This window comes from Seriola dumerili, unplaced genomic scaffold (assembly GCF_002260705.1).
Source record: "Seriola dumerili isolate Sdu_G_001 unplaced genomic scaffold, Sdu_1.0 BDQW01000449.1, whole genome shotgun sequence".
Taxonomy (NCBI): Eukaryota; Metazoa; Chordata; class Actinopteri; order Carangiformes; family Carangidae; genus Seriola; species Seriola dumerili.
Genome location: NW_019174704.1, coordinates 6,871,238 through 6,899,235, shown reverse-complemented (window position 1 = coordinate 6,899,235; position 27,998 = coordinate 6,871,238). Strand labels below are relative to the sequence as shown.

The window sequence follows — 27,998 nt, the reverse complement described above, 5'->3', positions numbered from 1 at the left end:
AGCAGTTGCGTAGGTTGAGGTCCGCTGTAATTTTTCAGGTAATTTGTCCCTGATGAAGCACCGTAGCCATCCAAGAACAGAAAACACTTGAGGAGTGTGTTGTGCAGCCAATCGTCACTACAACCCCGCAAGACTACATCAAGGCAGGGAGTGGGAGGGAGGAGGGAGGACTTGGGAAGCAAAACATGGCGATATAACAAGTTTGGCTGGTAGCCTCAGTTTTAAACAGCACCGTATCTTTCAGTGTTGGACTACAACTACAAGTTCATAAATTCTGGACGTTGGAGAACGAAAGCAACGCTTAACTTGAAAGAGTCGAGGGCCCCAGTTGACAAGTATTACGGTGGCTGGCGAGAACATAGTGCCTGCCTGTCTGCCTGTGTTTTCCCCGGAAGGTTGGCAGTGCTAGGCGCGACTGTCAACACAGAAAATGGATGAAGAAGGAAAGTTTATTCTGGAAAAGACTGTTTAGTGTGCTAGCTTAGCTACGTTAGCCACCCAGTTAACATTCGATTGATCGCGCGCACCTGACTCGGCATTCGGATTACCGTGCGCTCCGGCTGAAAATAAGGAATATTTAAGTCGTGTTAACAAGTTTGACAACTGCTGCCGCAAAGAATCGTATTTCAGACGAGGCCATTATTCTTTATTTTCTGCACTTATTCCATAGTAATATTCCGGGAGGACATATTTTTAAGGCTAATAATGTCAGCCTGACAGTCGGTTCTGGTACGGTGCGGACGGACCCGGACGCCATCACATCAGACGTTGCGTTCTCCTTAAAAACAACCATTGCGTTGCTGAGCCGTAAATGTTATTTTATACTCTATCAGCATAGCAAGGAATGCTCCAGTGGCACACCAGACCTATCTGGTAGTTTTTCCCCTTGAGACGTATCATTTGATCAAATACAACATTAGCTGGAATGTTGTACAGTAGCAAAGACGCGGCGTCTCGTCAAAATGAACGCAGCAAGGTGTTCAACAACAGTGGAGGTGCACTGCATTGAAAACCTGCCAGTAGTTGGAACGGTACCGATGACCGGCTAACGGCGTCGTGAACAGTTTGTTGAAATATCTTATTTAACTTGAATGTGCTTTGATCAGATAGTGTTACCGGCATCTCTGTAAAACAACTGCGGATAACATTATAGCTCTCGACTAGAGTTGACGTGAGCTAGCCAGCTGGGTGCGCCTGTGGCAGCTCTATCTGCGATGTGTTTGCTAATCTAAAAGCCACCGTGTTGTTCCGCAACTGTTTCGGCATATTTGGTAGCCCGTTTGCAATATTTTATCTTGAAAGACAACCCCTTTCAAGCTTGTCTAAGCAGCCACCGAATTTTTTCCAAAATACTTCTTGTCAAATAACTGGCTAACTTGTTAGCTAACGTTATAAGTTTCGCCAGCTATGTCTGAAAACGCCCCCACAAGAAGCCTGGATGACATAGACCTCGCAGCCCTGAGGGTGAGTATTGTTATTGCAAGATAAGTATGCTGCACTGTTTTCATGTAAATTATGGCAGACGGACTTATTAGATGTTATGTCATATGAACAGAGGTGTCAGTTTGCGTCTGGCACAATCATGACCATTTAACACCCACGCAACAAAGTTTAGGTGGAATAAACATCCTTTGGCCTGGTATTGCTATAGACAGCTGCGCTGTTTGAGTATCACATATTACAATCAAAGATATCTTAGGATTTCTTCACCTATTAAAGAACAAAATTCTCCAGCCCTGACTAGTTTTCATAATTGGTGTGTTAATAAAAACAAACAAAAAAATAGGAAAATCATGGCTACTCTTGTCTCCTGGGCTATAACACACAACACCAGATACACTGTGATTGCTATACAGTTATTTCTTTCTTATTTACAGCAGCCATGATCAGTAGTTCATCATTTAAAGATGAGCCAGTTTTTATATTTTCAGCTACCAATTATAAAGTCTGAGATTGCAATGCACAACCACAATGTCTTTTGTTAAAATCTTTGTTTAGAAGGTTCTTTGTTATTTGGGGGCCTGACATATAACCAGTTGAGTGGCGAATCCTCTAACCCTACTCTCTTGAATTTTGAAGGCCACAGTCTTAAAAATCTATCTGGCTTTTTAAACAACCCTCATCTAAGATTAGAAACACTCTACCCAGCAAGAAATGAAGTAAAATGGAAAAAAACACCCCTGCCTCTGACTGTTCCACTATTCCCAGTCATGAAAAATCCTTTTTTCAAGGGTACAGTGAAGTAAGACCACAGTTCTGGTACTTTATTTTGATTGATCGCTCCATCACAATAGACTGCCTCAAAAATATAGAATTTTTTGCAGCAGTTAATCCCCCTAAGACAAACTCTTATAAGCATTATAAAAAAGGATTTTATGCTTTCAATCACTTGCTTTTTTTGAAACGATAGGTTAGAGCCCATCTCCCCCACTGAGGTACAAGTTTTAAACATAACCATAATTTTCACTCTCATATTTAGTTGCCTGTTTAATCTCTGTCTACATTTACAATGATCAGAAGGGAACTGAAAATATGCATCTGGCGCCATTGAAACTCTAAGAACTGAGAATATGAGTTAAACTATGTAATAAGAAAAAAATGTGCTGATGATTTAAATTTAAAACATATCAGAACATACAAGATATTCCAAAAATATCCAAGAGGAAAAGCCAATTTAGGTTGATCTCTGTGCCCTCTGAAAGGAAACTCTCCAGCACTTTGGTGTAGCTTTCACAGGTTTATGGGGCTTAACAGGGGATCAGGGGTAGTTTATCCAAATCCTAGCTTGATTGTTTTAGTGTTACCTCTTTCCCCGACTTAAATGAGGCCTCACCTGAAAATGTCATATCAGTTTTCAAAATACCAGCACATTTTTAGGACCAAGTTATTCATAATAAATCTTAAAATGACAGCATGATTTTATCATTTTGAATGGAACTGCAATCACTTCATTGAATTCAGGATTTGGATAGTGTTTTGTGTGACTATTTTGGCCCAAAGTTACTAAACTTTCTGTGGCTTTCTGAAAAATTGCACTGCAATATATGGCCTGGTATTGCGCAATAAATTGGTGTAATGTATTATACAAATATGACATATATATTTCTTATGTACTCAGCACCCACTATCAGTGTCTATTGGTTAACAATATGTCCATAAGAACAAATAGTAAGCATGCGCCTCTTTGTGTCTGCATGAGATAAAAGAGGGATGTACTCATAGAAAATCATATCCATAGTGTTACCAGAGGACAAAAAATCATCAGGGAAACTTCAAGTGGCTCTGGCAAAGTATTTTTCAAGAAATTTCGAGAGTACAGAAGGACCTCAGCATTACATAATGACAGCCTACTGTGCAAAGCCAATTTGTCATTTGTGCAAAAACACCTCATTCCAATGCTAATAGCACTGGATGAAAGTAAAGCCACCTGTCCAATTGTAGTGATTACAGGTGGCATAATAAGTTAAACCTTCAGATTTTTAGAGGGTCATACAAGAAAAATTTTCTTCTATGAAAATTTCTGAATTTCCATTGTTTCCATGTTAATTTGAAATTTAAATTATTTTTAGTTTCAGTTACAGAAACTCTGAGAGTGTGATGAGAATACTGGATGCTGATAAGAAAGGAATACTAGCCCTCTAGAAATGAAACTCATGAGAACTTTAGTCTTGTGATTTTTTTTGTTGCAGTGAAAACAGTTCATGCTGTGCTTTGCATAAATAACCTTGCAGAGAAGTGTGAGAAAAATCAATGCTTTAATACGAAGAAAAGATCTGATCAAGATTGGTTTACGAAGTTTCATTTTAAACACCAGTAAAAGTTACATTCTAGTAAATAGTTAAAGAATATCAAGTACCTTTTCCTCCATATCAGCTTTAGTGTATTTTGTGTACTTTTGTGAGTATTAATTCACAGTGGCATTGTGTAAATTGACTTTAAATTAAAAGAAAATAATAATAAATTGACAATTAGATAAAATACCAACTGTTAAAATCCAGATGTGTGTGGATATTATCTGACCTTAGATGATACAATTTTGGACGGATGTAATGTAGCCTATTTAAAAGTATTTACCAGGTGACACCAGGCCCAAAAACGCAATATAATCCAACAGTAGCAGTCTGAATTGGTTACAAAAAAATACGTGATGTTCAACCCAAACTGTAATGTGCAAATTATCTGAGGTTGCTGAGAATTTGAGATTCTGTTGAGATTTGTTTGTTGAATTTGAAAAAAGGCATTCCATTAGACTTTATTTTTAGTAAAAGACTTTGAATTGTACTGCAGTATGGAGTATACTGCAAGTATTCAGGAAGCCATTTGAAAACACTTAAGGTCAACTAGAAAGTTGATTTTCGGCTAATGCGAGTGAGTTTGAGTCACAACAATAAATCAAGTTTGGATTGTGATTTTGACAGTAGGTGCAGCTGTATAACCAGAGATAAGACAGGCTTCTTTTTTTTTTTTTTTTGACACCACTGCAGGAAATGTGTGGTCAACTTCCCCATGGACCATAACCAGAGTCTGAAATGAGGTTGTTCTTTCAACAAGAGACTGAGTGCAGCTTGACATTAAGAAAAATTTATTGCATTGTTCCCTGAGGCTCACCAGTATGTTGAGTTTACACATTAACATGGCAGCATGATATCCACAAGAAGTATCAGAGCTGTCATTTTTTTGATTTAAGAAGACTGACTGTAGATTTCCTGTAGTTTTATTGCTTCCTTGTCTTTTTTGCAATCATTGCTGACAATTTGTTTGATTGCGTGTGCTGATGGTGCTACTCCTCGAACATAACTGTACCCTTCCCCTTCTATCACTTCATTCCTCTCATCCCACTCTTTGTGCTGGACGTAGGTGAAGCTACCGCCTCTGCCTTGCTGCCCACTCTATCATTACATTATTCTCTTCTATACCATACCATCATTCCCTTGCCGTCTACTTTTACGTCACGGTTCCACATCTTATGTGTTCTTGTGCATAACATGCTTCAAAATCAGGCCAATGTGTCATCAAACGAGCAATGTGCATTTGCATTGAATATGTGGTCATTTCCCAATTTTACTGCCTAATCTAAAGTGTATATGTTATTTTTCCCATAAATGTTCCCTGTCTCAGTGGAATGTTTCCCCTCCCATGTTGAAGGCAAAAAACCCATCATTGGAAACAGATGAAAGCAGGATAGGTCATGCTGTACATTCTAAACCCAAAGCAGCAGTCCTACCACCCACACATCTTCTTAAAGCCATATTGAAATTGCATGAAAGTGGAACTGCTTGTCATTTTCCCTTGTCTCTTGGGGGAGGGGATTGCATAATTAAGTCAAAGCAACCTACTCATTATTTGTGTCGGCAAAATATGTGTTCACTCCATTGAAACTTAAAATGAACAAATAAAGATAAGGTCACAAGCCATGTCCATTTTATAAGAATCCATCTTTGTATATCTAATCTAGTATCAATATTTAGTATCTCTGCTTGTCTGTTTCCCTCTATGTTAAGTCTTGTGGGTGGGTGGTGAGTGGGTGGCAGGGAAGATTGAGTTCACATGATTTGTATGGAAATATTGAATTGTAATATTGGATTTAAATTGGCTTAAGTGTACACAGTAGAAAGCATCTGGATTGCTTTTACTTGTTTGTTTTTTTAGATATAATTTCTGTTCCTCTGTAGAGGCCTGTGTGTGTGTTTTTTTTTTTTGTTTTTTTTTTTGTGCGTGTATAAAGTTTGAAGCTATGCTCACTTAAATAGAGGTACACAGCTTGTGTTGCACAGCAAAATAATTCTAAATGCAACTGACATGATTCTGATGAAGTACTGTATCTACTAAACCAAAGATTTTCAAGGTTTTTGTTATGTGAAATTAAAATGATCTAATTGCTTTTATTTTGTATCCTCAGCAGAACTTTTAACTATGTTTTGTATTTAGGATTGTTTTCATTCAGCCATTGTTCTGACATAACTGAAGCCAGATTGAACAGTTACTGTCTGACCCTGCTGTCAGCTTGTTGTATGACTTATGGATCTGCCCGTATCTCCCGTAGGATCCAGCAGGAATCTTTGAGCTGGTTGAGGTTGTCGGCAATGGGACATATGGGCAGGTGTACAAGGTGAGACATGATGCCTATATCACATCTGAATAATGTGCTGAAGCATTCAACACTTAAGTTGTTGAATATTAAGCTGAGCAGGCTGAAGTGCGGCTATAAAGGATCACTCCAGTGCCTGTTCTTTGTTAAATTTTTGTGCATTTTTTTCCTCTGATTCTGATTTAGCGTACTGCTATATCAGTAGATTGTGAAAGAAAGATAAGCTACTCCAGTAGAAGAAAATGTAAAATAAGAACAGCAAAATGATGTGAAGAAGCAAATTGGCTATACTTAATGGGCCAGGTTAATGAGTCTCAGGTTTATTTGGAACTTTACTGACCACTGTTATGATGATCCAACTTACTCTTGAAACAGGGCCGTCACGTGAAGACGGGCCAGCTGGCTGCCATCAAGGTGATGGATGTTACGGAGGAGGAGGAAGAGGAGATCAAAGCAGAAATCAACATGCTGAAAAAATACAGCCACCACCGCAACATAGCCACGTACTACGGTGCCTTTGTTAAGAAGAGTCCACCAGGGCACGATGACCAACTCTGGGTCTGTCTACCCTTGTACCTGGCCTGATGATTATATCGCAGCATGCCTCTTTCATTGTGCTCACTAAGTCTGTATTTGTCTTTATGTAGCTGGTGATGGAGTTTTGTGGGGCAGGATCAGTGACCGACCTGGTTAAAAACACTAAGGGCAGCTCTCTAAAGGAGGACTGGATTGCTTACATCTGCAGAGAGATCCTAAGGGTGAGAAACTGCGGTTACACCAGTAAAAATAAGTCTGTGGCAGAGGTCATGCCTTACTGACCATTTCTGACTTCTTTGCCTGTGCTCAGGGCCTTTCTCACCTCCACGCCCATAAAGTCATCCACAGAGACATCAAGGGCCAGAATGTGCTGCTAACAGAGAATGCAGAGGTCAAACTTGGTATGTTGAACACTTGAATGTTGTTGGCCATTGTATTGCAAAAGTACAGTAGTATCTCTCATTGTCTCGCATTCTTTCCTCCTGTGATTCCTTTGTCCACATTCAGTTGATTTTGGGGTCAGTGCTCAGTTGGACAGGACCGTTGGGCGTAGGAACACCTTCATTGGCACACCATACTGGATGGCACCTGAGGTCATTGCCTGTGATGAGAACCCTGACTCCACCTATGACTACAGGGTAACAGCAGCACTGTATACGTGTGTGTGAGTACTTTGTGGTAAGAACAAATGAAAGATAGAGACTGACCTGGTCCCTTGTGTATTTTGCAGAGTGATATCTGGTCCTTGGGGATCACAGCTATTGAGATGGCAGAGGGAGCACCTCGTAAGTGTACACACTCAGTTGCACACCTATTTTACCTGTTCTTGGCTGAATCATGCATTTCTATGTACTCAGCAACAGATAATTTTTCATCATCTCAAAGCCCATTCTAAAAGACCTCATGAATGAGTCTGTCTTGCATATGTGGCCTTGTTGTCTGTGTCTTCAGATGGACAGCTGACTCACTGTAATCAAGGTAGTGTAGTCGTGAGCTGGCAGTTGGCCTGTGGAGGCTGATTGCACAGATCTCTCTGTTCTGCTTAGTGGGGAGATGTGTCTGCCTGGAGATTTGGTATCAAACCTGACTGAGAAGCAAAGAAAATCTCACTTAAGAGAAGCAGCTAAAATGTAAAATAAACATTTGTCTAGTTGGTGGTGGTTATAATGCAATTGTCATAACCCTGCCTACAGCAAGGATTAAACAACTCTCTTACTTAATTAGTACTACAGTGACCATTAAAGTAGTATTAGAAAAAACACTTGTAATATGTGGAGCACTGTTTTATGAGCTTTGAATTGTTGAAGGGGAGCAGATGTAATTTTAAGAATTCTTAACAGGATAATTGAAATTTTTTATTTTTTTTTATTGTTTAAAAAAAAAAAATATGAGACAGAAATCATTACTCCAAGTAAAGTATTTTTATGTTTTAAAACATGTCTGGACAGGATCTTTAAGGTTAAAGTTTAACTGCAGTGACATAAGGCATACAGGCCAACTATCAAGTTGTGATTTACTGTTGTCCTTACCCAGTCTAGTCTCTGAAACCATTGTCAGTTAATAGATTAGTTGAGCAACTGCAGGTAATGGATGAAATCAATCAGTTAATTTCTCTGTTTGAATCCATTATGAAAGTATGACTTTATGTTTTGCTAAACCTTTTGTTTAACAAAACAAGCAATGTCAAGACACCACACTGTACTTGGATACCTGTGGGTATTTGTCATTAACCACATTATCATATTAATACATTGATAATTGATTATTTTAGGTCTTTAGTTAGTGATAAAAAACATCATTAGTTGTTTTTCAAAATGTATGTGATGTGTGTCACTGTTTCTTTGAGATGCATTAGATTACTCTTTTTTTTTTCTGTTTTCAGGAAATGTTGAACATTTTTTGTTTCACCATTTTCAAAATGGCGGAATTAGACCAGAGGGGAGGGCCGCACTGTTGTTGTTGTTGTTGTTTGAGACTATAAAATATATGCTCCCTCATATTTCCTACTGATAACCACCTATCATTTGTGGTTGCATTATATGCTTGCTTTTAGCTTGTTTTTCAACATGTATACCTTTTTAAAATACTTTTTTCCACCCATGTGATGCATTGGCCTTGGCAGCTCTACATCAGGCATGTTTTGGTCTACTCGACTCAATCTTCACACAACCTTGACAAATGATACATTATTTGGAAGTGCTAAGTCTGCTGATTCTATCTGTGCAAAGCATTTTAGGATCCCCATATCACTGCAGCAGCTGTGACATAGAATTGGTTCAGACTTGTTGCTATTGCTCCTGCGTGTTTTCCACAAAAAAGCTACTACTTCAGGCCTTATAGTCCCTTTTTTATGCCCCAGAGGCAAAAGAATGTAAATTTCTACCATGTTTGTGAACTTTAAAATTTAAAGAGTTACCTTTCAAAGATGGCCAGGGTTATGACCGTAATCAAAAGTGTTGAAGAACAGTAACCTTTTTATTTTTGGTACATTACATTCTTATGCACAAAAATATTAAGAATCTCACACACTCACACAGTATTTTGTTCATTTGCATTCTGTTTACTTGTGTTAGCAGACACTGTTCATACCTTTTTTTTTGTTCACCTAAGGTGCACAGACAAACAAAAGCAAGAGTGTCAGTGAATAAAAGGTAGTAATTTAAATACAGAGCTTTAGGACTGTTTGTACAATTGATCAGCTAAAAGCCTAAACAAACGGAACAAGTTGACCTCAGATAATTAATAAAGCACGAAACGGGATGGCAGTTTGTAACCCTGTGTACTTGATCATTTACACCAACGAGACGTTTACAAATTTGCCAGTATCCTGTCAGTGGGTGATCCAAATTAAAATAAATTTAAATGTAAGCTTACTGAATAAATACTAACTTTGCTCGAGCATTATTACTATGTGTAATGTATCCATCTATGTTATATATAGCATATATGTGTACATTATCAGTATAACTGTGATCCCTCTGTTTTAATGTGGCTTTGGCTGTTTCAGTCACATTGCATATGTCCAAAAACTGCGTTACAAAAGCCTATTTACTGTGAAACTCTAAAGCTAACCAGTCAGGTTTATCTACCTACCTACGCTGGGAACACAATGACTCACAGACCTTGCTCTTACATTCAATGTAACAAAGCCTGAGGCCCCAGGAAAGATTGGATAACAGCAGCTGCAACCATGTTTGAGGATACAAAGAATATGTGTAATGGTAGCTAGCATTATTTACAAACTACAATGTGTGGGAATATATGATGTCTGCCTAACATAAAATTTATTCTGATGTCCCTTTTTCCTTCTTTGTACTATAGCGCTCAGCATGGGTAGGAGGATTTAGTAATACCTAACCACTCTCATCATCTCCTTTATTTCTGTAGCCTTGTGTGACATGCACCCAATGAGAGCCCTCTTCCTGATACCGAGGAATCCCCCTCCGAAACTTAAATCCAAAAAGTGGTGAGTTATCAACCACCCTGCTGTGTTTTGTCTTATTTCCTGTCATATCCCAGACACTTACCAGGCCATCATGTTAAATCTGTAAAAGCTTCAAAACCTTAACATGTTTCTAAGGGCAAATTGAAGAGAAAGTTGCCCAAAACATTTTTTTTTTTTTTAAATGGAAGAATGTATACTTCTCACTGTCTGGTACTGTGCAGTAGATTATGTGGTAGATACAGTCTGTTCCAGTGTTTTTCCCTATCAAATTACATGGAAACATTTCTATGTGGAGCATCAGATAAAATGGAAAAAGACTGCCCCTCTCTAAATTGAATAGTGTAAATCTCTGTTAAATATTAAAAAAATTATCCAGTTGTATTAGTAGCAAATTCTGCAGTAATTAGTTTGATATGCCAAAGTGCAAAAGATCCAGCCATGGCAGGAGAGCATATTTATACGCATTTTAGTAATGGACATCTGCTTATTTGATGTGTTAGAAACCAGGTTACTGCAGAGCATAGATACATGTAAAACACACTTAATGAGAACAGCACTGAATGGAAAGAATCCTGATTGTACAAGAAGCGATGGAAAGTTACAGGAAAATTTGTGATTTCTCAAAGCAGATGTTGTTGTGCCTCAGGTTACTCTGGGTACATTTGTCCCTGGATTGGGAAAGACATTGGTGATGGCTGTCCCTCACTCATATTGCAAAATGTGAGATATACTTTGTCCCGGTATTGAAACATATATTATTGTGAGCAAGACATGAAGTTGAAGGCTTTTAAATGAATTTGTCATGTTCTTCCTCCTACCCTCTTTTTTGTCCCTATTACTTTTCCTACTACTCATTAATGAAATAGTAGAGTTTATGGTCCTACAGCATTCAGAATACAATGCTTTATCTGCAAGTTTTATCATCTTATTCTCATCATAAAAAAGCTGTCAGTCAGTATTGTGTGACTCAAAATCAACAATTATATAAAATCATATGCAACGGATCAACACAATAACACGAACACTTGAATACAATGAATTTAACAACTCTTGGTTACCATCTTTGAACATTACATTGTTGGGCTCACATTTTAGTTGCAGTTTCAGAGAAAAAGTAACAGCTGGTGGTAAAGTACTAATGGTTCTCAGATTGTTAATTGACTGTTCATTCTGTCGACTGATCACAGCTACTAGCTATCTGCCCTATTAGTCAAAATATTTCTGTAAGGATATTGCTATATATTGTGATTTTTTTTTTCTCAGTGTGGACATGCTGGACATGTGAAAAAGACTAAAGACATATCTGTTGACTTGAATATTTCTGATTATTGTTGGATCAGGATTCATGGCAATACCAGCCCAGCTGCTCCATGTTTTTCCCTCCCTCCCACTCTCCCTCACCAGTTTATCATCCTCTAACCTGCCCCTCCCAGGTCCAAGAAATTCATTGACTTTATAGAGGGCTGTCTCGTGAAGACCTATCCCAGCCGACCGTCCACAGAACAGCTGCTCAAGCACTCCTTCATCAGGGACCAGCCCACTGAGCGCCAGGTCCGAATTCAGCTGAAAGACCACATTGACCGTACACGCAAGAAAAGGGGAGAAAAAGGTAGGCAAATCACAGGGAAAGGGCTTAAATGCATATAACACAGGCAACATGGTCTGATCCACTAAAATTAGGTTAGATTATTATGTCACAGTGGTTATTCATGATTTTGTTCTGACTTCTCTTTATTCTAATTTTCCTTAATAGAAGAGACAGAGTATGAGTATAGTGGTAGTGATGAAGAGGATGAAAATCGTGGAGATGACAGAGAGTCAAGGTAATTGCAGTTTATCATCTGTGGCTAAGTACTTTGAATTCTTGACTTGTGTTCTTTGTGTGAACGATGGCCCCCAAAATCCTTTCCTTCGTATCTTCAATTTTTGTCATCAGTTCAATCCTCAATGTGCCCGGTGAGTCCACCCTTAGACGGGACTTCCAGCGTCTGCAGCAGGAGAACAAAGAGCGCTCGGAGGCTCATAAGAGGCAGCAGGCCCAACTGGCTGCTCAGCGCCGGGACCCTGAGGAACACAAGAGGCAACTGTTGCATGACCGACAGAAACGCATTGAAGAGCAGAAGGAACAGCGACGCAGACTTGAAGAGGTATAGTCCACCAGGGAATCGATCCTTTTGAAAGGAATAGTTTGACATTATGAGAAATGTGCTTATTCATTTTCTTCCTGAGAATTAGAATGATACCCCTCTCATATCTGTATGCTAAATATAAAGCTAGAGCCAGGAGGTGATTAGCTAGGCTTAGCATAAGGACAGAAGGCATGGCACTATCCAAAGTTACAAAACGTGCCTTCTAGCACCTCTAAAGCTTCTCTTATAACTATGTCTTGGCAACCACTGTACCTTGAGAGAAAAAGTTAGAACACAAAACCTTCCAACATGCTAATCAGTGAGCTTTTTAGGTGCTGCTAGTTTTATTTTTTTTTATCTTAATAGATAGCCAAGGTAACTGTTTCCTTCTGCATCTAGTCTTTATGCTAGCTAAGCTAATTTCTTCCTGGCTCTTACGTCATACTTAACACACAGACATGAGACTGGTATCAATCTTTTCATCCAACTCTTGACACAAAAGCAAATAAATGTGTTTCCCAAAATGTCAATCTATTTCTTGAATGAAGCCTATGGTATTTTTCTTGCATTTATTGTAAAATTCTTTCTACCAAGTTTTGAAAAATTGCACCCAATACTGAGATTTGAGGTCCGGTATCTGCAAAATAAAATGCTGCATAAAGTCAATGGTGGTGATGAAAATATATCAGAGCAAAGCAATAGTAATGTGTCTGCTCTTATCCTTATCCTTGAGACACTTAACTACTTGCTGTTCCATTTTTCTCTGCATTTATTCAAGGCTCCAATCATCATGTCAGTATTTGGTTTGCCATTGTTGGCTTTTTTCATAAGGGCACAGTATTTAGGATTTACTTTTTATTGTGGGCCCTCTAAACTTGTGTTATGTAATATGCTGAATGTATACACTATGAGAATTAGTAATAAATAAAGGAACATGCAAGAGTAACAATGTTTGAAATTATTAGATTTTGAAATTTGGAAATGAGGGCTATGCATTACATGTAAAACACACCAGCACACTTAACCTGTCCATCAGGATTTTTCTGTCCCTAACTCAGAGTCTCCGTGACTAAATAACTAATTGCAAGTACTAAATAAAAGCTCAGGTAACCTTCAGTGGCAACAGTACCTTTTCAACATTTTGCTCACTAACATTCATAGGTATATAAACAGTTGAAATAGTGGGGAATAGAGTGAGATTATTTAAAGTGAAAGACTGTCCTGCTCCTTACCAACATGAATTATTAATAATTAATTATTAATTCTGTAAACATGTGCCAAGAGTGAGATGTTTTTGTAGCCTTGAAGGAGATGTTTTGGGAGTATGAAGTTTGTGGAGTGCACTGAAACTGCTGAAAAATTAGCTTCACCCTTAAGGAGTATGGAGATTTGTGAGTTGTGTTAGTGGCTCAAGATTCAGGCTTTCTCTTCATTAAGCCACTAATCTGCCTGTAATGAGGCCAGAAAACACAGAAACATTTTGAAACAACCCTGGAGGCTGCATTTGTTAATTTGACTAATATAATTCATTGTAACTGCGGTATATGAATGCTATTTTTACAGTCTGTGTGTAGATGTAGTAAACTGTGTAACCAAGAAATACAGATAGATACAAATTAGACAGAAACAATAATGATTACATGTTGGCCATCCCAGATCTGAACACATCATCTTATCAATTTATATTATATTTTATTTCCATCACCCACAAATTTTGTGCCCAAAACAATCATTTACTCTACATGTTGGTTTGCGCAGTGTATATAAGGCTGTTAACAGTGTTTGTACAGCACTGTATGGAATAAAACAAATTCCCCATGTTTATTAAAATGCTCGCACATATGAATTATTGTAGCAGCTGACATAAAGTCATAAATATATGCTTGTAAATATTTCACATCCAATGAATGTGTACCAACATCTTCTGTCATCTTCTCTGCCCATCAGACATTTGTAGCTTTATCTAATACTAAGTAGACAAAATGTCATCATAATGACAAATTGTCAGGAAAAAAAGCCTTGTGGAAAGCTTTGCTATACAGTCTGTAGCCATTACTAGCAATTAGTTTATTGATGGCTGGTGCAGTCAGATGATCATGGTCATTTTATGTATCATGTTATCACATGCATCAAACAAATAGAGGAAACTTAAACCATACCTCTTTTGTGTTAGATTGTGATTTGTCATTGAGTAACAGATAGGACTTGGAGGCAAACACTGATGCAACAGCAGCACAACACAATTAAAGTTTGATTTATATTCTGTGTTTATTCTGCCGCTGTGAAGCTTTGAAAGGTTTCAGGAGTTATTTGGGATTTGAATGAGGCACATATAATTTCACTCATATTGCCAAAAAGTATTGTGTAGTATTTGTGAGGTAATTTGCTGCAGTAAGGTAGCACTCCCCTAATCTACCTCCACCTCCTCCTCCTCCTCTATCTTATTTGGCTCTTCCGCTCAACAGTGAAGTGCCAACAACAACTATGTAGACAAGCGAGTGTTTTGTGTCACTACGAAGTGGGAGGTTTTCATTTCACCACAAAGAACAATTCTTGTTCTAATGCCCCTCAAAAAAGCAAGTAAAAACTGCCACAGTTGAATAACTGGTCAGTTTGAGTTTAAAGCAGCATGCCCAGAAGATGATTAGGGTGCAATAGGTCTGTGTGAGTGAGAATGACTCACAACCTCTATTCTGTGCCCTGCACTCCCGCTCCCTTCATTTCTTTTTTCTAGCTCTTTGCACAAAAAACAAGGGAGTGTTTTTTCATAAGCAGGCTATCCATTATAAATTCCCCTGTGAAAAAATAGCCACTATGCTCATTTCTCTTTTTCTTGTCATCCTTCTCTCCCAGCAACAGAGAAAAGAGCGAGAGATGGTGAGGCAGCAAGAAAAAGGTCCCCACCGGAGACTTGACGATATGAGACGGGAGGAAGATAGAAGGTTGGCTGAGAGGGAGCAGGTAACCAACCACAGGAGACATGGGGCTGTAATCAGCCAATCAGGGTGAAGTGTGGGTGTGTCCATCGGCAACACTGTACAAGTTGCTCTGGTGGTGAAATTCCATGAGTAGGTTGCCATAGCAGCAAGGGTCTAAATTAGTGTTTTTATTCAGAGATGAGTTTTTCTGTGGGTGAGCTCTCTGCGTCTCTTATGCTCTGTTTCCAGTATACCCTCAGTAACACAAGAGTCTGGCATCATAGCACCATCACCTTGTAGTGCCAAATACAGATTTTATGTTAGTATAACATTGTATAGTTAGCATGATAATATTCTGGTAAATATTTCTGTTATTTATCTAGTAATTGGTCACAATCTCAATATAGTTATGAGAGTGATGTATTGTTGTTAATGCTAACTTTTATTTGTGTCTACAACTTCTAAACAGGGACAGTGTGCTTTGTCACTGCTTTTTGATTTCTGACTTGATATTTTATTAGTACAACACATGGTTTCTGTTGTTTGCTGAAACGACATTACGTAACTGTTATATGCCTCTATCTTCTACCCCTCCCCTGTTTACTTTCATTTCTCTTTTTCCACCTTAATGTCTGTCATTCCTGCTGTCTTACCTGTCCTTAGGAGTTTATCAGACATAAATTAGAAGAGGAACAGCGGCAGTTAGAAATCCTTCAGCAGCAGTTGCTTCAGGAGCAGGCATTGCTTATGGTAACTAGTCCTCACCTTCTTTATCAGTTCTTGATTTGACTGCAGAGGTTCCCATGTTTCCATGTTCATGTCCTCCTCTCAGTTATAATACTTCATAAATAAAGGAGATTTATTGACCACCACTGAAATATACTATATCTGTCCTCACAACAATGTGGCTTGTTTGTTTTTTTCTCAAAACAAACATTGCATTGTTATATCTCTGCTTGTGTTTCCTTTGAATTCTTTTAGGTGGACTAAAAGGCAGCTGATATGACTATTTTTACGGTCAGATTTTAACAGCTGTATTTGTAACAAAATAAGGAGGTTCTGGTTCAGGAATTTGAAGCACCCTGATATAGATATGCTCTACATGTTAAAAAGTATGGATGCAGCTCCCACAGTATTGCATGTCTTGAAAAAGCATGCACTGACCTAGATTTTTAGGCCAGTTTTAGGCAACTTTTGGTGTATCAGTGGAAGTGTATCTTGCTTAGATTGAGGGAAAGAATTAACACACTCCTGACATCTTTGTTTGAGCTATCTCCTGTGGAACGTAGGAGTTGCTGTCATTTGGATTGAGCTCTTTGTTCCTGTTTTTTGGAGGGAAAAAGAACCCAAATCCTCACTACTGTGTGAGGCATTTGAGATTTCACAGATCTCTCCTAGGTCACACATTCACATAATTCCTGTGTATATCTATGCCTTAATAGCGACCAGAACACAGGGTCAGACACAGGCCAGTGCCCCTGGAGCAGTTTTGGGGGTTCAGTGAAGGAACAGTGCTGTGATGCAAATTTGGTATAATGGGCACATTTTGAACTGCCGGACACATAATATACACTGTCCCAAATATCTTTTTTTCCCATGCACAGTAATTGCAAAAAGAACAGCAGTAAAGCAATGAATTCTGACTGTCAGAGACATCCTGAAATAACTCATCGGAATCAGAATTTGATTAATTCCATTTGCAAGTCTTAAATGTACTCCTGCAACTTAAATATGTTAATGAAAACTTCACTACCTGCAGCTGTTTGAGAGGAAGTGCTGTCCTGTAGAGATGTAATGAAGATAATAGAAGTCAAAGAAAATGTGAACAAAATAGAACTAAACCACTACCAAAAAAATCTGAAGAAATCTAACAAAATGCATAAATAAAGAAGAACTGCTGAATGGCTTTGGTGGCTAACTAAAGAAACCACAAAGTCAGACACAATTTATTACTTAATAACATTCATTGGTCTAAATCTATATTCACACATTCAGTAATCTCTCCATTGGGTCGTTGGGCTACCTCCCCTCCCTCACAGGGAATCATGTCCTCTCCCTCACAGGGAAGCACCTGAGTGAGACATCCTTACTGGAGACCAAACTCATTTTTCTCACTGACTTGTAAATCTAGCGCTTTGTGGCAATTTAAGCAGCAATTCAAGAAGAGCAAATGACAAGTATTTAACTTTATGGGGGAGTTAATTTTGATTAATTGTTTATCAAATATAACTTAATGTGGGATATTCAGAAGGTCCAGTAGCCTTTACTGCTTGAGAATGGAAAACAAATCTCTGCTGTTGTAAGAAACAAAATGACTTCGATTCATGATTAAAACTCTTTTCATTTTTCTTTTATTTCTTCTTTCCTCAACAACACAGTGGCCATCAAAAGGCTTGGCCAGAGCCTACTACTCACAATGAAAAACCAATAAATCAACTGACTCACTTTTACACTGTCTATTTAAGAAACTGCACAAAAAGGTTTAGTTACAGACACAATCAATATTCTTTTGATATAGGTTGGTAATTTACTGCTGTACTAAAAAAAAAGGAGTACAAAGTTAGAGATGATAAAGTCTACCACAAACATTTATTGTCTCAGTAGAGGAAATAAGTGGTGGTCAGCTAAATATGCAAACATCTGCCTGTAGTTTAAAGTGAATGCAGACTTGCTGTTAGCAGATGTGTTGGTTCACTTATGACATGCCTGAGCTGTCTGTGTCCAGTCTGAGGCAAGCAACATCTTGACTGCAGTGTGTTTCTTTGGTCAGGAGTATAAGCGCAAGCAGCTGGAGGAACAGCGTCAGTCAGAGAGGCTACAGAGGCAGCTGCAGCAGGAGCATGCCTACCTGGTGTCTCTGCAACAACAGCAGCAAGAGAAGAAGCCCCAGCTCTACCACTATAACAAAAACCTGGAGCCCAACAACAAACCTACTTGGGCTCGTGAGGTAGAAATGTTACCTACATTTACAGCATTATACACCACAGTCAAACTGCTGTACACTGGCCTGCAGAGTGGATCATTTCACTGTTGTCCATATTTCAGGTGGAGGAGAGGAGTAAACTCAACAGACAGGGCTCACCCAAAATCTGCACCACTGTCTCTGACACTGCTATCCAGTCACGCTCTGACTCAATCAGCCAGTCAGGAGTGGTCCAGTCTGCTCAGACCCCACCAATGCAGAGGCCTGTAGAACCCCAAGGAGGACAGGGCAAGGTGGGTGTTTAAAATTCAGTTGATTAAAACCTGGAAAAACAATGGAAGATACAACAGCTTTTGCCTTTCTGCCCCTTAATTCTTTGCTGCTTTACCGTTTATTGTCCCTGTTACCTTATTTATACCTTCTTTTATACCCTCTCTTCCCTCTCCACCCATCACTTGGTTCCTACGTGTTAAAAACATTCACCTTGGAATACAAACAAAACCTTGCATTTTTCCTTCGCTTCGGCCTCCTTCTCCAACTGTCTTGTGTGTTCTTTCTTCCGCTCGGCTGTCCTTCCCTCCTGGTGTGCTGCTGCTGCTGCTGCTGCTGCTGCTCCTCCTCCTGCTCCTCCTGCTCCTGCCCTGTGCAGTTCCAGATGGCTCACTTGGTTCCTCTGAAGCCTTATGCTGCCCCTGTCCCTCGCTCCCAGTCCCTCTGTGACCAGCCCACTAAGACCATGTCCGCCTTCCCCACCCAGGATCCCTCCCTCACCCCCACCCCCCGCCCCATCCACTCTAGAGAGCTGGTGCGTCAAAACTCAGACCCCACTTCTGAAACCCCCGCACCACAGGCACACCAAATCAGAGAAGATCGCGGCCCCTGGATCCGCCTGCCAGATGTGGAACTCCCACCCAAAGTAAGATCTAGAAGCTGGTTTTGACTCAGAGCAGGTGTGCAACCCTTATTTATATATAGATGTGGGAGCCTTGTTAAAAAATATAATGTTAGCTGGACTACAGTTAGTAAACTGACAATGAAATCACTCCTTTTTCAGTAAAATAGAAAGTCACACAATAGCTGTTTTTCTGTCCACTTCTTTGACCTCCATTTAGTGGTGGAGGTTAAAACCCCACCCTGCACTCACATGCTGAGATCAAGGAAAAACTTTTGACCAGTTGACCATTACATTTATGTGAATAATCTCAAAGGTAATTTATGCGATAAAATTGTCAGTGCAGCCTCGGCTGATTGGTCCGTCTGACAACAGGCTTGTAGGAAATTGCTGTTGTTTATTAAGAGTGGTTTTAGGGTTTTTGCAAAATACTGGTAAATGTACGACCTATGATGTTGCTGTCCTCAGATTCCACAGAGGACAGCATCAATTGCCACAGCTCTCAACACTAACCTGACATCTGGCATAAGGCATCCAGTAAGAGCCAGGTAAATGCTTTGATCAGTTTGATTAGTGCTCACTAAATGGTGGTAGGTTTGAATGACGACTTGAGATAAGTGATTTGTATCCTCATTGCAGCAATCCAGATCTCAGCCGCAATGATCGCTGGGAGAGAGGAGACAGTATGAGCATCATATCCAATCTGCCCCAGACTGGCTCTCTAGAGAGGCATCGCATCCTCAGTGAGTCCCTGCCTCCCCAATGCTATTTCTCTGCAGACTGTCTTTGCAGTAAGCCTGGTTTCAGAAATCTAACTACACCATACGACATTGTTCTTTTCAGGTTCCTCCAAAATGGATTCACCCATTCTCTCCCACGAAAGTCGGCATAAGCCAGGGGAGTCTCGCACCTCCTCCCGCCCTGGGCGCCCTGCTGTAAGTGTTCAAAACAGACATTATATTGGCTGTCTTTCCAGTATCCCCTACTTATAAGAAGTGCATGCAATATATAATTCTGCTCAGATATAAGCAATTATACAACAAAACACTAACATAACGCACCTGTTCTGTTAATTTACTTGTAGTATAGTAACTTCTCCTCAAATAACCTTTCCTTCACACATAATGTACTCTGCACTTTTGCTGTTTCCCTCCATGTTTCTCCTCTTTTCAAATCCCTGTTTGTTGACCTCAAATGTACAGAGTTACAAGAGAGCTATAGGGGAGGTTAGTATCACAGTCTTTGTGTTTTGTGCAATACTAAATGTTCATGCATGAGTTTTTATCAGCATTCATTGGCTGAAGAGACATGTTCATGTAGAATGAATTGCATGCTCTGTAGTGTCTTCATTTATTGGTTAAATCATGTTTTGTCTTTGAATGAAATTCCTTCTTTTTTTTCTTTTTTCTTTTTTTTTTTTACATAAAGGCCTTTTTAATGTATGTATTCTTTCTGTTACTCATTTGGGCATCATACACTCAGCATAATGCCATGGCTCAAAAACATCCCAAAATATCCTCAGGTTACAGGCTCTGAATTCTGAGAGTATTGGGAGTTTTGAGTCTGGACTTACATTGGGACTGTTTCTGAGCCCATCCTCCTCGCGACCCCTCACCTTCAGCTGTGTCTGGATTGTCATTAATATTAGTATTGCATATATTGCTGTTGTATTACTTGCTACTTTCTCCAATAGCTGAAATTATTTAAAACATTTTGTGAATGCATTCATGAAGTAAACGTGGTGTATATGTGTGCAGGACCATGGTCTCTTTGCCAAGGAGCGTGCTGAGGAACAGCCAAGGCCACCAGTCAAGGCCAATGATTATTCCTCATCCTCTGAGAGCAGTGAGAGTAGTGAGGAGAGTGAGAGTGGCGAGGGAGCAGAGGAGGAAGAAAGCCCCACAGATCGGTAATACTGTCGCCTGCGAATACTGGCAATTTAGGAAGCAAAGAATCATTTTCATTTGTGAAATTGACTTTTAAATAAAGATTTCAATACATCCTGTAATATGGTGTTACTTTCTTTTCATTTGTTTCCATTATTAATTTGTCCCTCTTGATTTCAGTCACAGGGACGCAGACACTGATTCAGTCAACACCATGGTGGTTCATGAAGACGAAGGCGAGGGGGGAGATGGAGAGCAAGCTGGAGGGTATGGGGATCAGACAATGCTGGTGCAGAGGGTGAGTCATCTGTATACGTAATGATGCTTGAAATGCATTGTGACTTGATGGAAAATTCAGTCTGTTACATGACAAAGAATATTACAGAGCAGCAAGACAAGGGGAATGGGTCCATAATATTGTTCAACAATGTTTAACTAACACTCTGAAAAAATGAATCATAGAGGAGAGCCAGACATACAATGCATTGTCAAGTTTGTTATCAATAGTCTGTAGTGCTGTAGGACATGTTAGCTAGCTGCTGCTGCAGACTAGCTCACAGGATCACAATAATCATAAATATGAGATTTTCTGAGGGATGGCAATATGATTCAGTGACAGACGGCATACATTTTGCAGGTGGCTCATGATATGTTGAATGTGGGAAGTGTCACTTTCATTGAAGTGCTAAACTTTTTTATATTTATGCATATGTGTGTGTATTTTAATGTGGAGTCAGCATCAAAATATGTGCCACACACTACAGCTACATTACTGAATATCAGGGAGAGATATGGAGTTTTTTATTTTATTTTGTCTGACATTATAAATAACACAGCAAACATTATACATGACATGGAAGATGAATTTTGATTATTTTTACACATACAGTAAATATACTTCCTGTGTTTGAAGCGCTTTAAACCAGGCATACTTTTATATTACTCACTAAACTCACTAGATACTCACTAGACAGAATCATTGCCAGAAGGTCACATTTACCATTGAGTATGTGTAAGATAGAAGGTGTAAATTATCTTAAGGAAAAGAATGGATTCCTTGGAGTCTTTTTTAGAGAACTTCATATACATTTGACATACATTTTTGTGGCTTCCATATTTTGTTTTAAAAATCTGAATATTTATAAGCTGTGTAGATAGATCTTTTCATAGGGCATCAGTCAGTTTAAAAAATACAAAAAGCACTGTATCTCTTATTTCCCTTTTTTTCCTTTATGTTGCATTAAAACATAAATCTTGTGTTTAGTTTTTGCTAAAAGATATGAGGCTATGAAGCATCCACTGATGTTTTTTTGTGCACTGCAGGTAAAACCCGGAGTAGTCAATTAACTATGGGCAGTCATTTAGAAATGGATGATGGAAAGCCGAACAGAACTAAATTTTTTTTCAGTTGCCTGTAAATAATAGTGGCACATCAGTGACAAAAGACACAACATCTAGCTGAATCTCCCAGTGTAAAGAACAAGACCTTGACTTTTTAATGCAAATTTGGTCACAGCTGTTACTTCACTTTTTGTGGTTACTGTGGTGTGCAATCAAAACAGGTCGTATCCTGGTAATCAGTACAGGAGATTAGCCTACATCTGAGTTGCTTATTGGTGTTATTTATTACAGGGAGGTGTGTGTGTATGTGTGTTTCTTTTCTACCTAAAAGACCCCAGAGAAGCGGAGCCATAATGGATACACTAACTTGCCAGATGTGGTGCAGCCCTCCCACTCCCCCACTGATTCAGCCACTCACTCTTCCCCTGGGAAGGACTCTGTTTATGACGTAAGTTTTACTATTGCTAAGTATATCAGTCCTAAATTCCTGGTTTATTTTTATGTGTTCCCTATTTGCCATCACTCCAGCCATGAAGTCCACTCATAACACATTGAATTTCAGGAAAATCAGTTCAGTTTGTAAGTGGACTGTCATCAAAAATACAAATCTTAATATAAAATCTTTTTCTTTTTTTTTTTACCATTTTGTCTGACAAACTAGCATCTCCTCAGACATGATGTTGATTTAAACAACACTGTATACAATTTCTCTGCTCCACCAGTATCAGTCGAGAGGTTTGGTTAAAGCATCTGGCAAGTCCTCCTTCACCACCTTCGTGGATCTGGGCATGTACCAGTCACCAGGAGGTACAGGGGATAACATCTCTGTCACTAGTGAGTCAGAAGCTTTTCAGTCCTGCAGCAACATCTGCTCTGAGCTCCTTGAACATTAAACAATGATGCTACAGCTGATTGCAAAAGTATTCAGTAAATTAACCTTTGACATTATTTCTTGTGCAATAAAATACACTGAGAGATGAAATTACGCAGTTTTCTTTCAAGACTGAGAGAATATCTTGCACAACAATGGAATATGTATTTTATAAAATTGTAACTTGATAATTGGCTGTAATTTCTCTTTAAGAATGAACTGAAAATTTGTGTGTAATTCCAAACCTTGTAGCAGTTTTTCCTGGTTTGTGTTTTCCCTCCAAAATTAAACAATTTCCATTGCTGCCTCCATGTTTAGGCTCCAGGTTTGAGCAGCTGAAGATGGAGGTGAGAAAAGGATCCATGGTGAATGTCAATCCCACCAACACACGCCCCCCCAATGACACACCTGAGATCCGCAAGTACAAGAAGAGATTTAACTCTGAGATCCTGTGTGCTGCACTTTGGGGTAAGAACGGATTCAATACTTTAGTGTAAATGTAAAAAAGAAAATCCAAAACATGGAGATTAGATACCTTAAACTAACTATATTACTTATTATATGGTATATCAATTAAACACAATCAGATTGAAAACATAGAGAAAAATCAGTCAGTGTCAGAGCCAAGTTATTTTAACCCTCCTTATCGCTAACTACTATGTCAGCTCCAACAGGGCTCTGGGTGCAAATATGACCAAAACAAGAGCAAGAAAATTAGATTTGAGTCTAGTGGTGTATCTTAAACTGTATTAATAACTCTTCATGAGAGAACATAGTGTCTCTGCTTTCATTATCCAAGCAATTTTTATAAAATAAATTCTTCAATCTTTCACCCATGTAACTTAGGGAGAAAGGTTAAAGTTGTGTTTTTATGTAACAAACTTAATGCATTATTGAGTCTCTCTACTCCATCTTCAAATATGCTTGTAGATACAGTAGTCAATGGGTCACATCACACAGTTACATCATGTATCCATTAAAGTTATCTTTTATACATCTCATTAAAACACAATTAAATATTATGGCAGTGCAGTTGCTGCAGGTTATAATGGGGAAACGATAATGGAAAATAAACATATTGAAGATGACAAATAACAGAAGTTACAAAACAGGCATACTGCAAAGATATTTTTAGCTGTGGCTAGCGGAAAGGCAATAATTGGAATCATTGCATGCACACTGAAAAAGCTGTGTATTTGTGCACGTGTGTCTCCAGGTGTGAACCTGTTGGTGGGCACAGAGAACGGTTTGAAGCTGCTGGACCGTAGTGGTCAGGGCAAGGTTTACCCCCTCATCAACTCCCGCAGATTCCAACAGATGGACGTCCTGGAGGGCCTCAACCTGCTCATCACCATATCAGGTCGTTAATGCTGCTCCTCGCCAGTCTGCTCTCACTACAGTCAGTTGAAGCTGCCTGTGCTTTTGGCATAGGACCACTGTCTTTAATGGGATGCCAAATACTAGATGCCAAATTGTGCTAATACTTTCAGATTTTTTTTTTGCATTGCATTGCATTTTGACTTTGCTTTCAGAATCACAGGAATGCTGTTTTTATTTCTGTGTGTGTAGAGCTTGGACATAGTGACAGAAGCTAATATTACAATATTTTTGAACACATACCTCACTTTTATCAGAATATCAAGCCAAATTGCTGCTTAAGTTGGGAGTGATAGTTTTTCACAGGATCAAGTCTCGATATAATATATTGAGAACCATATTTGCAATGTGATGATGTTGTTGGTTTTAGCAGATATTTACTTTGAGAAACAAGGGGTGGAAACATTTAAAAAACACAGGTAGAGGAAGTCAGCATGTTCACATAAGAAATTTGTGTCAGTAACTTTTAAGCAATATTTAAAACTTGGAAAGGATATTTAAGTGAGGTATATAAGTTAAAGTTCTATACTGTTTCTTCCATGTAAATGCATTTAAATAATTCTAATAATCTCCTAATGTGTCTATGAAGGCAAGAAAAACAAGGTGCGTGTCTACTACCTGGCCTGGCTGAGGAATAAGATCCTCCACAATGACCCTGAGGTGGAGAAAAAGCAAGGCTGGACCACTGTGGGGGAGATGGAGGGCTGCGTGCACTACAAAGTGGGTGAGTGACATATGATGGCTATTTATCACTGCTGTCTATTCTGCTTCAGGCATATTGTCATAAATGCATGTGGCACAGTGAATTATTGATAACAAGTATTTGATATCAGATGGCCTTGTTGTTCTATCTAGTGAAATATGAGAGGATAAAGTTCCTGGTGATCGCTTTGAAGAATGCAGTGGAAGTGTACGCTTGGGCACCCAAACCTTATCACAAATTCATGGCCTTCAAGGTAACTCTCCTTTCTCATGAGCTAGATTAGTTATGCAAGATCAGTCAACCAGAAGAGCATTCAATTTGATTATTTTCTCACACTCACTTTCTGCCCCTAAATCCCTCCACTCCTTTTAACCAGTCTTTTGCAGACCTGCCACACAGGCCTGTCCTGGTTGACCTAACAGTGGAGGAGGGTCAGAGGTTGAAGGTCATCTATGGCTCTTGCGCTGGTTTCCATGCCATTGACGTGGACTCTGGAAACAACTATGACATTTATATCCCTGTACATGTAAGTTGTACAGCTGTCAGACAGAAACAGTGTTTTGGCAGATGTGAAAACAACAGGAACCCATCCCTTCTATTTTCATCTCAAACAGATCCAGAGCCATGTGACACCACACGCAATTGTGTTCCTGCCCAGCTCAGACGGCATGGAGATGCTGCTGTGCTACGAAGACGAGGGTGTCTATGTCAACACCTACGGACGTATCATCAAAGACGTGGTCCTGCAGTGGGGAGAGATGCCCACATCTGTTGGTACGGGTCAAATCCAAAAACACCTTAGATGCACTTAGATTAAAGTGGCCACATCATGTGTATGAACTGTAATCAGTTTGCTTTGTAGTTAAATGACATTTTGCCTTGCAGCTCATATCTGCTCGAATCAGATCATGGGCTGGGGAGAAAAGGCCATTGAGATCCGCTCTGTGGAGACTGGACACCTGGATGGTGTCTTCATGCACAAAAGAGCTCAGAGGCTTAAGTTCCTTTGTGAGAGAAATGACAAGGTGAGAGTTGCAAGCACTTAAAGCATGGAGCTGTGAGGTCACTAATAGCAGCTGAATTTAAAGACGTTACTGACATACATGTCCTTTGTGTCCGTGCTGTCCCTCAGGTGTTCTTTGCATCAGTGCGGTCTGGCGGCAGCAGCCAGGTGTACTTCATGACCTTGAACAGAAACTGCATCATGAACTGGTGAAGGAACAGCTGCTCTGGTCAGTGTGTGGAACCCAGCAGGGTTTGGAGAAGGAAGTGCATCTGAAAATTCTTGCAAACGCATGCACACAAACGCGAACACTTCCCTCACTTTCTCTCCAGTTCACTCTCACACATGCACTCTAATAGACAAACACACACACACACACACACACACACACACACACACACACACACACACACACAAACACAAAGAATATCTAACTTCATTCCAGCCTACACTCCTTAAGTCACACTTTCTACCGAGGCCCCCTGATAACATTCTCCCTGGAATCATCACGAAAAAACACTGATGTGCTTCAAATGTTAATACCATCTATTAATTTATACTGTATATATTCTTGTCTTGATTTACTTTACTTGGTGGACCTGTGTTCAGTCGTAACTATTTAGTTCCTAATTGTGAAGTATGTTAAAAACATTCCTTGATGGTTCTGCAGTACATTTTGCAGAAGGCATTATTTACCAATACTGTATGTCAAAATGAAGCTGTAAATAGTTAGCACCTGACACACTTAGATCTGAGTCATTTGCAGGCCTCTCATATAGCCTCCATTCAGTGTGTTGCCACTGGACACATGGATAAATAATAAAATGCTGGAACACCCATCTGCAGTGGCTGGTGGTTCCCCGTTGTTTTGGGGATTTCACAATTTCAGGAAGACTTAAAGGAAGGACTTAATATAAAAAATATTATAAAGGGACATTCAAGTCCAAATAAAGTAGCTTGTGCTACAGTAGACAGTGACCTGAAGTCCTGCTCTCAATAACTTTTTTTTTTGTTCTGGCCTGAATGGCAAATTATGTTGCAACTCTTAATCACAGCAAGTAAGCCTTGAATGCTTCAAAAGCAAAATAAATTTCAGTTTAAAAACAAATAGATAATAATAAAAAAAAACAATCAAAAGTCTCATAAATGTGCAGTACTCAGAATAAGTACTGTGAAATCTCCTGCTTTGCCTTTTTTTTCTATGGTTTACGTGAAACCATTAATTGACTCATCAGGCTTGTATCTAAAGTTTTTGTTTTCGTAGATTTACAAAATACAAAAATTTGATATTTATATGTAGTGATTCTGTATTGGTATTAGCCTACTGGTATTCTTAATTTTACTGTAATTATATTGCCATTATATTGCAATATATTCTATTCTTGTGGAGTCTTTGTTTGAAGAGGAGAGTTCATGTATTTAGCTAGTACTAGTTAGGGGAGTATGGTGACAACTTTGGAGGACAGAGGGGTGGGACATTTGTCAGTAAAGGATGACATTGGAGAAATGTAGAAGGAGGGTGTTGCTGAGATTATAGTGATGAAGGGAGATCATTTTCAGGGTTCTTTCACCCTCCAACCACAGTGATCTACTCTACTGTATTATATTTCAGTTCTTAGGCTATTTTTGTTAGTGTGGATCTTTTTGTGAGAAGTGTTTGTCCTGGGGATTGCAGTGGAAAAGCTCTTAGTGTGGTACAGTTCTTATTTGTCTTGGGCCAGTGGAAAGATTTAATGTAGGGCGACTCTGCAATACCACAGAGGACTCCATCTCATCAGGCACTTGAGAACACGGCTGGAACACTTGAGACTCAATATATTTCATATCTATACATTCTGCCAAAGTTCACAGCATATTCTGTTGTTGGGGTATGAACCAAGGCCAA

General features: G+C 39.2%; 1 protein-coding gene across 1 annotated transcript; it reads left to right on the top strand.

Moving 5' to 3' along the window:
* Positions 1–142: 142 nt before the first annotated feature.
* mink1 (misshapen like kinase 1) lies at positions 143–26,476 on the top strand. The gene is made up of 31 exons (XM_022762729.1): positions 143–1,464; positions 6,044–6,109; positions 6,464–6,646; positions 6,736–6,846; positions 6,936–7,026; positions 7,133–7,263; positions 7,356–7,410; positions 10,013–10,091; positions 11,504–11,679; positions 11,824–11,893; positions 12,007–12,217; positions 15,053–15,160; positions 15,781–15,867; positions 17,888–18,064; positions 18,163–18,333; positions 18,690–18,956; positions 19,401–19,480; positions 19,572–19,675; positions 19,776–19,867; positions 20,690–20,841; positions 20,999–21,116; positions 22,491–22,607; positions 22,882–22,993; positions 23,349–23,498; positions 24,247–24,390; positions 24,997–25,131; positions 25,263–25,363; positions 25,487–25,636; positions 25,725–25,884; positions 25,996–26,135; positions 26,243–26,476. Exons 1-31 carry the CDS (start codon positions 1,408–1,410, stop codon positions 26,324–26,326), a joined length of 3,879 nt encoding a protein of 1,292 aa, XP_022618450.1. The 5' UTR covers positions 143–1,407; the 3' UTR covers positions 26,327–26,476.
* The last annotated feature ends 1,522 nt before the right edge of the window (positions 26,477–27,998 follow it).

Excerpts from the sequence above, each read along its gene's own strand:
- mink1 (XM_022762729.1), top strand. The coding sequence starts at position 1,408 with ATGTCTGAAAACGCCCCCACAAGAAGCCTGGATGACATAGACCTCGCA. Across the intron at positions 15,161-15,780 it reads GGTTGGCTGAGAGGGAGCAG|GAGTTTATCAGACATAAATT; the intron begins GTAACCAACCAC and ends ACCTGTCCTTAG. Across the intron at positions 22,608-22,881 it reads GGAAGGACTCTGTTTATGAC|TATCAGTCGAGAGGTTTGGT; the intron begins GTAAGTTTTACT and ends CTGCTCCACCAG.